This window comes from Styela clava, chromosome 1 (genome assembly GCF_964204865.1).
Source record: "Styela clava chromosome 1, kaStyClav1.hap1.2, whole genome shotgun sequence".
NCBI lineage: Eukaryota > Metazoa > Chordata > Ascidiacea > Stolidobranchia > Styelidae > Styela > Styela clava.
In genome coordinates, this window is record NC_135250.1 from 3,101,856 (window position 1) to 3,117,692 (window position 15,837).

Here is a 15,837-nt window from a genome sequence, read left to right on the forward strand (position 1 = left end):
ACCAGCACGTCTTAAATCTTTTTTAGATTTTGCCCACTTTCCTGATTTTCCGTACATTTGTTTGTTTTGCCCTGTATTGTCTATTTGTTTTGTTGTAACGGAAAATCGAAATAAACACTTACACTTACACTACCACGTACTCTTTACACACTCTTTGTAAACGGTATTATGACGTCACGTTTCTATCACCATGACAACTTCATATAGCTTTTAGTTTCTTAATTTGTTTTGAAATTCAAGCTGTTACCAAATGTAGCCCACTTGCGTGAAGGGTTTCTTGCGCCCAGAACTGCACTTCTGTATTTTTTTAGGAAAAAAGCGTTTATGTGGTAATTTTCTAGAAAGCTAATATGACGTCAAAACGAATTTTTTAAATGTTAAAAATGACATCAAAATATACATCACGTTAACGTTTTTTAATCCTGGTTCAACGAGATTCTGCGTATAGAGAAGTATATATATATTGTTGAAGTTCTCCATGTCGCGAAAAGCGTCATTGACAATTACCGACAAACAATTTTTTTCATGTTTTTGAGAAACGTGCAACATTACGGCTCTATCAGTTTGTTTAATATATTTAAACAGCGACAGCAAAACAAAATGTACAAACTCTTTATTTTCAAACTACAGTCGTTACCCCCAACGTGCCGAAGTACAAATACAGTACATTCCATGGCTGCAAAAGCAACAATAAAGCATGGGTGATTCGTGAACTTGATATGATCGTATGCATAGTTTGGCTACAATAACAACAACCCACAAATGTCTCTCGCATGACTTCCATATTAATTGTCGACCTCGAACCTATTTACAGGAGGATCCAACTATAATAAAACTGTTTTGACACGTATTAATGATGACATGCGATATATAAAACAAGAAATATTTTATCAGATCTTTCCCATTTTAAAACAGTCACAATTGTAGTTGAATATAATTATAAAAACTGCTTTGGTTTGAATGAATTGAAAAAATTACGTTAGCGTAATAAATATTAACTAATTAGATTGGACCTTCAATTTAATTACTAATTAATGTCATTTAGGCAATAACATTCATTGAAAAATAATTGTCGAATTTCTTGATTTTCTACGTTCAATAATTCACAATAACATAGCCAACAATATATTTATTCATTAGGCACATAAAACTTGAAAAAAAAACGAAAAATATGTCTGATGACAATAACAACACTCTATCCAGACGGCGTTGGAGCCAACTAGACAGAGAAACATAGATAATATAATATTTCAATGCAGAACTTATATGTGATTGCTGTATGACGTTTCAACATACCAATTGCATTGGTAATTGTGTGAGATCGCCGAGGCTGGGGAACAAACAAAACATCCAAGTAAGGTTTATAGCGTACAGATTGTAAATTAAGAAAGGATTTGTCAGAAGAAATAATAACTATTCAGATATCATGTTTACCCGAAAATAAAACCTAGACTGAATTAAAAAAATGATTTCAATAGTGGGAAGTGAGAATTTTTTGACTTATTCGACAGCAAAAAATCTCTCCTACACGTTTTAAACGATTAATGATTTATTTAGCCATTATTTTAGTGTTATTTTTCAAAAGAAAATTAAAATAAGTCATTGAAATTGTTCTGTCTCATTTTTGGGGAAAGGCGGTATTTAAAAAATATAACATTATTTCATGTCCAGGAGTCGGAAGCATGGACTTCTCTTTGTTTTTGACGGCTTCAGTAGGTTTTTGCACTATTTAATAAGTTTTTTGTATATTTTTGATTGGGATTTTGATAGGTTATCGTGGCGGCGTCACTGGCGGCGGAGTAATGCATCCAGTGCTGTCGGTTTCGCCAGGCATTCCTATTGCTACCACGTTAAAAAATCAGAATCAGAGACGAACTAACCAAGTTCAACTAACCAAGTCCATTAATTGGAACAAAAAATTTATACTGTCTCATCTGTATGTAATGATTTATATTATTAATTTATCAAAAAAAAAAAAAAATTAATTGGAACAAAATATGGAAAATTAACATAGGAAATAAGTATAAGGAGTTGTGTTGGAAGGTTATTCATAATGGACTGCCAACAGGGGATAAAATAAAACACTGGTTCATGAATGAACCAGGTATATGTGTTATGTGTGAATGTAATATTGAAGAGACTTTATGTCATTTATTTTTGGAATGTCAATGGGCTGTTGATTTCTGGCAATGGTGCTGCGTAGAAAATAATCGAATTACTATTTTAGCAAATGATTCGGAATGCAAATCTAAATTAATCACTATAATATGCGGAAAATCAACAATTTGGGAATATAGAAATTCAGTAAAATATGATGAAATAGGTAAAAGTAAAAGTAGTATGCGCTCAATATTCAAATGTAAACTGATAGGAGTTTTAAATTTAATGAAAACAAGTGAAAGAAATGATTTACTATTGTATGAACATATGGATGATCTCATACATAGGTCAATCATGATGTGACATGACATTGACATTTTCTATGCAACACCAACTTAAATGGATAGTACATGAAAAGATTCCAATGTCCAAATTTATGCATCATTTTGATTTAATTCATACATAGATAGTGAATAGAGAAATGCCAAAAAACCCACTTTGGCTGTTTTCTGATTTTCTGTCTAACTTTCTATTTTCTAATTTCCATGCAAAAACTAACTAAATCGATTAATTATTGGTAACTATATATAAAATGTGTGCACGAATTGGATGACGACTGATAATATGGATTAACCTATATTCAATGGATATAAATTGGACTATATATGATACAAAACTCCGGTAATGGTATGGTTTTATATTTTAATTGTTACATATATTATTGAACTTGTGGGCAATGTGTTTTGAAATTATGAAATTGTTTTAATTGGGTGCAAATTATACTAATTCGACAATAAAATTAATATACGAAAATTCCGTTTGGCAATGGAATTTATTTGGCAAAAAAAAAAAAAAGAATCAGAGACGAATCAGGCATATGTGTATTATGCGATATTGTAGAGGAAACGTGTTTTCATCTGTTTTTTAATTGTGATTGGGCACAGAATTTTTGGGATTGGTGTAATGTAGGGCGTCTTAATCCGGACCAAATCATAGCCAACAACATTGAAAACGAATCTGTGTTGTTGACTGTGATTTGTGGCAAGTCAGCAATCTGGCAATATAGAAACTCTATAAAATATTCTATTCAATTAAAGAGTCCAGCTGCACACTAACACAAATGTATTTCTGTAACGTTTCGTCCGACCAGAGTCAGACTTCCTCAGACAAGCAGTTTACAACAATCCAGCGCAACCCAACTCAAATTTCTATAAAATATGATGGTATTTATTGGATGCAATGCAATTTGAGAGCAGTTTTTAAATGTAAAGTATTGGGGTGCATGGGTTTGATGGACAGTGGATGCAGAAATGATATTATGCAAGATCAACACATTGATGAGGTTTTAAATAAATCCATCATGCTATAATATCAAGTTTCCAATGCAACCACTGGCCATCTCATGACAATATGCAACAGATTCCATTGTAACAGATTACCGTATTTACTGATTTGTGTAAAATGATAACATAGATGGAAAATGTAGAAATCACCTATGGCATGATAGGTGTTTTTCTGATTATTTATCTAATTCTTCAAAAATTTTGTTTTTTTAAAATAAAAATGCTAATGATGGGTTAATTAATATTTATATTATATATTAAAACTGATGATAATGGGAAAATTATGTCTCAACTTCATGCACAAATGGGCATACTTCATGGAGATACTGACATATGGAATTTAATGGTAAATGTATCTGGTCTGAATTATTTAATATTTGTCTTATCTTTTCATTGTATACTTATTCATTGTATGAAATCACCTAAAATACATCACAAAAATAAAATAAAATTTGGACCTCATGCAATAATATTGAAATATATATTTTGATACACCAAAACTATCATTTGTATAAATCCGATTTGGCAATAAATTTAAATTTGGCAAAAAAAAAAAAAAAAGTTAAAATATCAGCATGAGGTTGTGCATGCATTGCCTAAGTAGGAGAGATTTAGTGTAATCACGGTAGAAGTTTTCTGATTTCGAAATAGATATTTGATAAATGTAATTTTATTTATGCTAATTATGTGTGTAGCGCTAATTATATATTCTTAATACCCCATTTAAATTGTAGGATTATCTTTCTCTGTAATTATGGGTACAAATTAATTTTTCACTGACCGAAAAAATACTGTAATCAATAAATCAGAGTGGGCGAACAATGAAATCGTATTCAGCAGTGCCAGGTTGTGGCAAGATTCATATATTTGTTTTCATCATGCAAGAATCAGATAAAGGCAAAAAAATGTATAATAAAAATATATAATCAGAAAATATTTGACTAATTGCAATTGACGAGAGGTCTCAGTTAGGGATGTAAGTTTCAGAATTTCGAATCGAAACGTTTCGAATCAACATCAATTCGAATCGATTCGAAGCAATTTAAGAAAAGTGGGCTTGATTCTATTTAAAAAAAATTCAATAGATAAGGCAATTGCACGACACAATGGCGCCGCCTTTATAACGACCAAAAGCCTTTATTATCCTTACGTTCACAGCTTCCAAAGCCGTGACACTCACAGAGTAGTTATATTTCATATTGGTGGCAGCTTTCGAGGGACGAATGGTTTCGCTCAATTTTGTTCGACTACGGTACCTAAAATGTTACAAAGTTTCACAAATATTTTAAATGTTTCTTCAAATTATCTACATAACATTATTATAATAAAACATCATCGCTTTATACCTTTTCAAAAACATGTCTGCGATGCTTCCCTCGTTATCATTGCTCCTTTTAAAATCATGGCGCATACGGTACCAACTAGCGTTTACCATTTGGATAAATTTTGAAGATCACTTTTAGAAAAAACAATCGTTATACACCCATTATTATTCGCAAACATATTTGTATGTAAGTAAATATGTAATTGAGTATACCTTTATGTAACAAAAAATTAATCTCAGCTGTAATATATTTGGTAGTTGATACATTCATGCAGTGTGTTTTTCTAGTAACTTTCTTAATTCATTATTATTATTTCATTAAAATTTATACCATATTATTTTCAAATTTGAGGAAATTCAACGATAATATGATGATATACTAAATAGAATCAGATTCGGAAATATTCGAATCGGAACATTATGATGCGAAATTCAATTCGAAAAAAAAATATTTGAAACTTACATCCCTAGTCTCAGTGAAAGATTTTATGATTCATCCATTCAATAACAGAGTATTTACACCTGTAGTTCTCAAATTTAGGATAATATATACTAGTGAAAACATTATTTCTAATTCATCAAACATTACAAATAGTGAAATCTTTAAAGTAATGTTGATGTATATATAAAGATATATAAAGCTGAAATAGGAAGGTACGGCCAAAACCGAATAATCCACTTTATTATACCTGATATGACTGATAAAGAAGAAGCCCAGGTGCCCTATATTATTAAGTGTTCTTATTGCATTTCTTTTTAATCGAGATAGAAATATAATTCTGAACTTATTCTACTCTGAATTCATTCTAAATTACTGTAATCTTTTGTTGTAAATTGGTTCATGTTTAACAGAAAACATAGAGAATTCAAAACTATGAAATTGAATTTAGAAATTCACAAAAGTTAATTTCATAAATTAAATGAAAGCCTTTAGTGTTGGGAAAGGGCTTGGTCTGGCCAAATTCACCAAAGACCTGAAGTGACTCAAGTCATCTGAATGGAATTACTCGGACTTGTCATTAAGTAACTACCAGTGAGACTTAACTGAGTGATTTACTTGACCTTAAGACTCTAATGACTTGACTTTTTGGTTTTCAAGTTTGAGTCAATCACTGGTGGTTAGTTGATGAGAGTTTGAGTCACTTCATTTGTATCAAGGGTCAGATCAAATTACAGCTCGCGGGACGGATCCGGCCCACTGAAGTGTATCATCCGACTGATAAAATTACGACTATAGTTTTTATGAATATAAATTTCTGTTGTAAATATATATAATTTATTTTTTATTCGTAGTTTTTAATATTGAGTTTGAAGTAAGGAAGTCTATTATCTGCAACTAGCCCACTAAGAAAAGTAATTGTCCATCCCTGATTTAGATGATTTGAGCCATTGATAAATGGTGATTCAAGATGAGTCAATGACTTGAGCCTCCCTCCCCTACACTGGTTTGCCATGTAGCAGGCCATCTTATCAACTTTCTTCACTCTCTCAATAAATGTACAAAAATAGCTTGTTTCGAATATCTGCATTGGTTGTGTATATATAAGACAAGTTTTTCTTCCAATTTGTGAAGTCGGGAGCAAATTTAAATGAAGTCTTATACAAGGCATTGCACTTCTTATTTGATGCTGTACGTTTAGACTAAATTTCAGCAAATGTACATAAATAATTATTTCAAGGCGTTCAGCAATAACTAAGCATAGGTTATTGGTTCAGACTCATAACAAGTTTCCTAACCTCGTAACATGCTTCTTCTGTTGCTAAATAATGACATGTTTCTTCTCTTTTTTTCATCGGAAGATTCGTAGCTGATGTTGACGTTGGACAAATCCTGATGTCTGTCTGTATCATTCTGTGCGTTCGCCACAATGATCATTGATGTCTATATCATTGCATAAGTCAAGACTCGAGGTATGATTTCATTTTTCATGTTTTATGTTTTTTAAAAGTAAAAATTTGAGTTGAACAAAAAGGTCTCGATTAAACAATGAATCAAGAGCTCAAAATAAAGCTTCTCAACCTCCGATGATAGAATAGTTAAGCCCAGTTGCAACCTACATATATGTGATTTCTCACATAAAGCTTTGTGTTGAGTAAATATGAAAATCTGAAGTTGAACAAAAGATTCCTGTCAAAATCATAAATCAAACTTGCCATCCATATGACAATTTGAAGCTTGGATTGGGTATTTTATATTTAAAAATTGATTGTGCATTTTAAAATATTTTCTTACTAGAACACTAGATGTCTCAAAACTATATTTACCTGCTGTGACTATTCTGAGTGACGGCTTTCATATGGATTTGAACAAAAATATTCATTTATATCACAATTTTTTTGTGTATTCAAATACAATAATCTCACTGTATAGTATAGGTCCCATATTTTGTGTGCCGGATCATCAGAGTTTCTAGTCGAGACAATCACTGAGTAAAATCTCACTGGCGGGTTGTTAATAAATTCAAGTCATTACAATAAAATGCCTTGAGTTATATAATTACTTCATTCCATCAGCGTTCTTCTCCCCACGCTAAACATTCTATTCTCTTTTGAGTCATAAATCATTCAGTTGCAAACATTCTCACGGCAACTCTTCCTATGTTTTTGCTCTTCTGGCCTTTTCAACTTTATTTCAAAATTATTTCAAAAGGGGGGTGAGGGGGGTCAACAACCCCCAAAACCACCCCCTGGCTATGCCCCTGTGGCCATGCATAAAATACAGCTATAAGTACAAGCCCTTTCCAGCTATATGCACTGGGTGAATCTGTATTGTAGTTTCTAATGATTGTACAATCCATACTTAGATAAGCATGACTCCCTATATTTGTGAATGAGTAATGTTTTGCTGTTTTGTGATTAATCTATTCCCAAGTTCTCAAGACACAATGGTTTTGAAATAATCCTATTACTATTTCATAGAGGAACCTGAATGGTGCATTTTCATAGCCTATTTTAAAAATTTCTAAATATAGTCTAACTCTAGCATGTTTGACTTTAACCTTTTTGCAACACAACTACAACACCCATGACTTTCAACATGTAATGCTTTATTATATATTAAAGTATTTTTCACAACTTTTTTATTTTATAAGCAGTCACCAAGAGTAGCATTATAGTTACAATTTATTTGAACTTACTTGGTTTTCTCTCCCAATAATTTATTAGTTGACGCAGCTATTCTTCTTACAGTATTAATTCATTCACGTCAGAAGTCCTAAGGCAATCATATTATTGTTTTTTTCAATAATTTCTGTTTTGTAGATCTCCCTTCCCAGAGTTTTTTTTTGCTCATATTGGTCTAAGTTATTTTTTAAAGTGCTTGTACTGAAGAGAGTTTAAATGTAGCTTTTGCCACTCTCCATTTTTTTCAGAGCCTTGTTAGATCCTTGAGCAATATTATGTATTGAAATATTTTTGTGAAATTTGGGTCAGGTGAAAACCTTTCCCTAATTCAATATAAATCTTATGCGAGAGGATTCATGATTTTGCAATACTAAGGTTGAGTAACTTCACAGTTTATTTCATCATAATTTAGAGGGGATGGAGCAAAGATGTGTGGGTTTATCACCAACATCAGGCGACTCCTCAGTGACTAAAAAGCGATAATTGACGGTGATTTGTATGATTGGCCTGGATTCAAAATTTGATATGTATCTATGTATCTAATATATACTTAATAGAAAGAACCCTTTGAAAGTGAATCCCTGTTCTAAGAGGAGTGATGATTTTAGATCGATTTTAATGCTTTTTTTAAAAATACAAGTTTTTAGATTCTTTCCAAAGGAGTTGATTAATTGATTATGCTGACCCAAGTTATCGGATAAAATGCTTGTTCTCATAGGAGCAAAATATTGCATTTACTACTGGTACTCCTCTGATTTTTCGCAGCTATGGCCTGAGCACCTTGCTTATTTATGATAAATAGATTTAAAACAAAAAAAGCTTCCCACTTTGTTGATATGAAAGGATTTCATAATTTCGTAATACAGTTACGTGACTGTACAGTTTATTTCCTCATAATTTAAAGGGGGCGGAACAAAGGTGTGTGGGTTTATCACCAACATCGAGCGTCATATTTATGACTAAAATCACTAATTGACATTGATTTTTATGATTGGCCTAAATTTTGAATTTGATATGAAAAGCATGCCAATCGATATGAGGAAATTGCTTTGAGTGACGTATTATGCACCAAGCTACCAATTATGAAAACTTTACGTGATTTTGCTCCTACTCAAATGTTGTGTAATCGATGTCTCAACTGAACTGTCCCACATACTTTACCTATTATTTCTATCATTCTTGAATATGAGAGAAAAGCATTCAGGTATATGAACAGACACTGGGTCATTTTAATATCACATTTTCAAACTGTTCGAATGTGGTGTTTTAATCTCCGGGCTGTTTTTGTGTCAGGTATTTAAATGTAAAGTCAAGCAGATTGTGGCAACAATACTATATATGTGCGCATGTAGGGGCCCTGTTTAATCAAATGAAGATTATTTGGATTTTGATAGTTTCCTCCTAATCGTGCCATTTCTGTGTGTACCATTGAACAAAAACTATATAGGGGTGTTCAAACTAGAATACAGTTTTAGACTCATTTTGAAAACAGATTTACCTATTCCCGTTACCGATTGACCAGTCTAGGAAAAAGTTGCTTCGAAGAGTTTCACTGTCACATTATTATTTTTATTTCCGAATTTTTGGTATTATGATTTTTTTTTCTGTTGCAGATACGATACATTAGGAAGTACTTGATTGAAAAATGAGGTCAAGTACAATTTTATGAAATTAGGCTTTGCACATTCTATTTTATTATGTAGTTTTGTACCTAAACTAGGATTTTCATATTTATCTGAGCGAGGGAGAGGAAATATCTTATTGCCAGTTACTGTTGGGTTGCAAGGCTTGGGAGTAGTCAACCAGGTATCTGTTTCGCATGCATGGACTTCATGGTGGAATAAGCTATAAACATCCAGTGGTTATGTGAACCAACTTACACAGAGCCCAGTAATCTTCTTGTACTTGATTACTATTATTAGAGATTTAAACTGTGAACCTGCTCAGGGTAATCAGTGACAAATGTGTTCTTAATCCTTACCACAATGTACTAACTGTAGACTTAACAAGAAACGTTGCAAGGATCTATGTCTGTAAATTTTTATCTGACTCTAGTCAGACTAGAGAAATGCATTTATGCTGGTGTGCAGCAAGACTCTTAAATGAAAGGGTAAATTTTTATAGTTCTGCCATCTAATTCATATATATATATATATGGCATATAGATGGGTTTCATGTCATGATGTTTCGTGGTAAAATGATTTAATGAAATGTTAGTTCTCACACCTGTCTCGCACATCTATTCTGACTTGTCCCACACCTGTTTAATGCCATAATGAGGCATGTAAATGTGATGTAGTTTGGGCTCAAATACGATTTGCTTATTTACATGAAATAGGTATGATAATAATGTCGAACATTTTAAATTATCTGTGCAGTAATGACCTATTAATGTAAACTCAACCATTGACTATGGCTGCTGTGTCCCACGCTGCATTTGTAACCAGTGATGATGATAAAGATGAAGTTACCGCTCCTGTGAGTTGTCAAGATTGTGACATTTCTTTTGCCTTTAGCCAGGGGCAGTGGTGTATGTAGGGATGGGCCTTGTTTAAAAACGAGCGCAAAGACGACGAAAAGAATTAATCATAAAAAGTTTCAATAAAATAATTTCAAATTGGGAGTGAGTACAACTTGTAATAATAACGTACAAGTATCTCAATTCAATACTAGTCATTATAAATTGTCAAATAACTATCAAGGGGGCGCATTTTTAGACTTTGCCATGAGCGCAATTTTACGTAAATACGCCATTGGCCAGGGGCAAGGGCTGGGGGGATGGTTTGAAATCACATTGGCTCCAGCTCCTGAGTCACTGTGTATTCGAACTGTTGCTCCAGCCGCGGCACTTCATTTTTTTTACCACAGAGCTATTTCCTGGCTCTACCAGAATGATCATGGCTCCATGACTCCAACTCCAGCCCTGCCTTTAGCAATCTTTAGCTTCACTTCACGCTAGTTAATTTGAAATTATAACGAAATGCTATTTGATGGATTGGGCATAAATAAACTGATGGCAATGCTCAGTATAGTTTCTTAGTTCCTAGATATTACATTAGAGCTGGTTCTAATGCAATACCGATGCAATAACTAAAAAGTTGTTCATATAAGATTTATTTTCGAGAGTTGAAAAAAAAGAACTTATTATTATTATTAAATAATTGTGTGTGCTAAAAATACAAATCTCCCCTCCCCCAGATAATCTAATATAGGTAAATTGCCCCCACCTAAATAGTCGGGAAAATTATAGAAGTCTTCATAAAGCAGTCATTGCTAATTATGTTAAATACAATGACTTAGAAATATATATTGAAAACATATAGCCAGAGTAAATGAGAAAGCTTTTCTTGAGAACAATAATCTTATAAACCAGTTATAAAATAAATATGAACTAGCAATCTAGTGTTAAATACCAACTATGTTTTAAAAAGAAAAACATTTCACTCTCTTTTTCGTCTAGGTGGTTAAAAGTAAGGGTGATTACTTGTTGAAAGGCAAACTTCAAGACATAATCGAACGAATTGCTGGGCTCGAAAATTCAAATCAGAAGAATAAAACAAGGATTGTTGCTCTTGAAGATGCAAATCAGGAAAAGGAGGTTGGTTATATCTGAATTTATGATCAGTACCATAAACTGAAAATTCATGGATAGTTCACATATAAAATATAAAATAAAAAGTGTTGAAACATGTGGCATTAATTACTCTTTGTTTTAAATGGCCTTATAATGATAACTTTGTTCTGGGTCCTGTCGCACTTGTATGTTATGCAATGGTAGGTTTTACAACTCCAGATTAATTTTTTCTCTTTTTATTTACTGTGACCTGGGAAACGGTGAGGCTAGTTCTATCACATTTTTAGAAAAAAAAATTTTGTCATGCAAAACTGTAAATAAAATAGTATAGTATATTTGAAAGAAAAGGCATTTCACGTGTTAATGAAATTTCAAGACTAAAATACTGATATACTAAATTCAGACTCTAAGCATGCACTGCAGGTAATAGGATATAGGTAGTTTACTGCAAGTTTTTTCTTCTTGTTTACTTCCTACTTCGGATCCGTAGGTGTCAGTTGGCACGAGGGTACTTGAACGAAATAGTATTATAAAGATAAATAAGAATAGTATAATCTCTTTCCATAAAATAACAAAAATATTTGTAAGCTTTCCTTAGATCAGTGGTTCCCAACCTTTCTAACCTGGCGGACCGGTGAAATTAAATTAAATGTACTCGCGGACCGGCAAAAAATTGAAATGACCGGAACATGATAAAATAAAAATATAAAGCGTAATACAATGCAATGTCGGGCACTCAATATGCATCTAGACAAAAAAGGCACACTCAAAAACAGCTCACACGAAGAAAAACTATCAAATAATGTGCCGACCAAAAATATTTGCGTAATGAAAATGCAGTGCTGGGTACCCATTATGCGTAAGAAAGCCACACATAAAACATCTCACATAAAAAACATGTACATGCCAAATCATGTACAAACGCAATTAACTCTAGTGAAAATTTTGCTGCTGTTTAGTTTCCAATATAGGATTGCAAACGATGCCTCAAGGAAGTTTCTGCAACACGTAGCCCTGCACCCCAGCGGCGTGCAGTCAATTTCCTTGCTTCGCTTTAATTAAAGCTAGTGATGAGAATATTTTTATATATAAGTTATAAAAATATAAGTAACTCATTGAAAATACGGACAACAGTTTGATATCTCGATTACTTAGCGATGGGTATTCGTTATCAAGAGATATCCAAAATTGTGACAGTTATTCTTTTTTTAAATTTGGACTGTAAAGTAGAATCACAATTTGAATCAAGCTTTTTCATTGGATTTATCATATTAATCCCTCTGCAGTTGATACATGCTTTAAACAGGATGAATTTGCATTACAATGACAAAGTCGTCGGTAATTTGGCACCAGGCTCAAAATCCTACTTTGTCTGCTCAAGATACTGGAAAAGATCTCAGCGGCCCATGCTTTTTTGCGCTCCTCGTGACCACCTGCCATATTTTACTGGAGTATTATACTTTTCTTGACTGTTTTTTGGGTTGAACAAAGAAATATGCATAGCGTTTTATTTGGAGGGTCATATTAATCAGGAAAAGCATGCAGTACAGAAAAAGCACGCGTGCCAATTTTTAGGTTTCTGAATCTTGCGAGATGATGATAGAGCGCATTCACGATGAATCGTAGCGGAAAAAGCAGAAAGTGTGATTCCTTGGCGCTAAGATGTCGCAATATGACGGCGGAAGAGAAATTGCGTAATAAATCAACCTCGTCTTCGGTAAAGAGATGGGAGCGCATTCGAGATGAAACAGCCGAAAAAGCGAAAAGTATGATACTCGGCGCCAAGATGTCGCAATATGACGGCGGAAGAGAAATTGTGTAATAAACCAACGCAACCTCGTCCTCGGTAAAGCGACAAAAAAGACCGGCAAAAAAGCTTCGCGGACCGGCATCGGTCCGCGGACCGGCAGTTGGGAACCAATGCGTTGAATCATAGTCAACTTTGTCACACAAAACAAGACAACTGCAGATAATATTTGTCAATTTAAGTTCAAAGAAAATTTCTAAAATGCTAGAGACGAGAGGACTTGGTCTGCATATACTCCGCTGTCTATATTTATTGATGTTGAAGTTTTCCAGGCTTGTCATTTGCATATTTTCGTTCTTGGTTTATTTTGTTTTTCTTTTGCATTTGATTAACAACCTTTTTAAGCTTCAATCTTTTACGTTGATAATGTAAATAATGTATCTCATATGTTGCATTTTCATTTTAAGAGAGAAATGCAACGTTTAACCATGGAGTTAAAAGAAGTTGTAGAAAGCAATAAGGATTTGAAGCAGAACCTGGAAAAAACATTAGCAGAATATGAAGATTTGAGGGAAAAATTTCAAAAGTTGGCGAGTGAGGCTGAAGAAATGAAGGTCTGTAGACCAGTATCTTTTTATCATGGTGCTTAGTATTTTTATAGTGTTTTGCATGAGGGCTAAGCTGTACAAGTATACACTGATGCGCATATAGCTAATTTATTTTAGAAGAACTAGAACCCTTCTAGTTTGGTAATGCGTACCCAATTATTCGCACCTTGGTTGAAGATGAGCAAAGAATTTGGATAATGCCTGCATTTTTTTCTTAAATGATGATAAAATAACGATATATAGATAGCTATACTTACAACGAGTAAGCAACAACAAGTCTACTAACAATTGATTTTTTGACTATTTTCGCATCTTCTATGTTGTTTACTGCTAATAACTTTTATCATTGATGTTTTATTTATCAGTAACTTACGCCATGATAATACTAGATCTTTCATCTTTAATATCTCTTCCGTGTTGCATTGTTGTTTTTATTTTTCTGTTCTGATAAAAAGTTCTTTTTCAGGTTGACCTCTCAAATTACAAAACAAGATGTGATGCACTTGTTCAAGAAAACAAGAAATTGCGAGAAAAACTCAAAGAGAGTGGCGTGGAAAAAATAGTGAGTATTACTTATTACAATAACACTTTTTCATATCTCGTGACATCTTCCCAGACTTGAGTCCCAGATTTGAATTTTAGTTTTCATGACTCCTCTGTAGATTAACAAGTTTGTCTTTAACCCATAAAAAATGCAACCCTGCAACGATGCAATTTATGGACTAGAGCGGGACTCTAAATATAAACACGTAGAAACAACAAGATAAAGTGAAATTGAACTACTGGTACCAGTAGTCTATCAGTAAAGTTAGGGCTATGATATAAAGTCAATCTGAGGATCAAATAAACCTGGTTAGTTTACGAACATAGTTTACCATCTGGGCATTGAGATGGAATGATTAATTTTCTCAGCATTGGTGGAAAGTTGTGGCTCTCGGCTTAGCTGTGGGAATTATTGGATTGGCAATAGGCGGTGGCATTCCATTGGTAATTTCTGGATCTCTCGTACTCACTGGAGGAGTCGTGGCTGGCGCTTCTATAGGTGGCACCACCGGAGTTGCTATTGGAGGTGCTGGTGCTTACCTACATGAGATCAGAGCCTGTCCCAAAGAGGAGAGAACCGAATAATGTTGCTATATTTCTTAAATCATCTCTCAATGTGGCTACATCGAAAAGTGAATCTTATTATAATTCAATCCTGATTTCAAGTTTTGTTTTACTTCATTTTATTCTACAACTTTATGTAGCACTAAGGGAATTACTGATTCATAAGGGTTGGGCAATTTTTGACTATCTTGACTGTATATAATCATATTGAATATTGGATGAAAAAAATTGAATTATCAAACTTTAATTTAGTATTGCAATAAAGAATTATATACAATAAACGAATTCTATTTTATCACTTGGTCTAGCGATTTTCAGTCGTCCTGGGGGTTGTTTAAAAATATTAATGATATGAATTGTTACTTTGTTCAGCTGGGTACATGGACTTTTCACATTGCAATGTCTCACTTCACGATTGGGGTTATGAATTTGGGTTTCGGTGACTTTGTGAGTTGTTTGTGAACAATATTATAGGGATATTCATAGGATATTTTAGGTGGACAGACTTTTCGCTTCACGGGAGTTTTGTTCAGCAGACTTTTTCAGGCCACGAGGTGGCGTGAGACTGTAGCGTAGTTTGAGTTGGGAATACAGACTTTTCGCTCCACGTTCGCGTAACATACTTTTTCTGTTCGCTAGATGGCAGAGAACGGTTGTGCAGTTTGAGTTAGCTTTTTGTTTCACGGTCGCAACGTAATTCGTCTAAAAATACATGTGAATTTATGGACATTTGGGTAAAGTCATGACTAGGTTTGCACCGGTGCCTCAAGTCCCTTGTACAGATATAGTAGAAATTACACTCCATGTTGAAACTCCACATTCACAGTCAAGTATTGACGCCCGGATTATTTTTCGTGTCTCTCTCTTTTTTTTTAAATTTACTTCAATGTGTTGTTTGCTGTGTGGGGTAA

At 33.4% G+C, this 15,837-nt stretch overlaps 1 protein-coding gene across 2 annotated transcripts; it reads left to right on the forward strand.

Annotated features, from left to right (window-relative positions):
- Positions 1–6,258: 6,258 nt before the first annotated feature.
- LOC144425257 (uncharacterized) lies at positions 6,259–15,201 on the forward strand. Of its 2 annotated transcripts, none has more exons than XM_078114807.1 (5): positions 6,259–6,678; positions 11,351–11,488; positions 13,679–13,825; positions 14,286–14,381; positions 14,732–15,201. In XM_078114807.1, exons 1-5 carry the CDS (start codon positions 6,646–6,648, stop codon positions 14,945–14,947), a joined length of 630 nt encoding a protein of 209 aa, XP_077970933.1. In that variant the 5' UTR covers positions 6,259–6,645; the 3' UTR covers positions 14,948–15,201. The 2 variants fall into 2 exon arrangements, with proteins under 2 accessions (XP_077970933.1, XP_077970931.1); XM_078114805.1 differs by lacking the exon at positions 6,259–6,678 and adding an exon at positions 10,211–10,368.
- Positions 15,202–15,837: the final 636 nt, after the last annotated feature.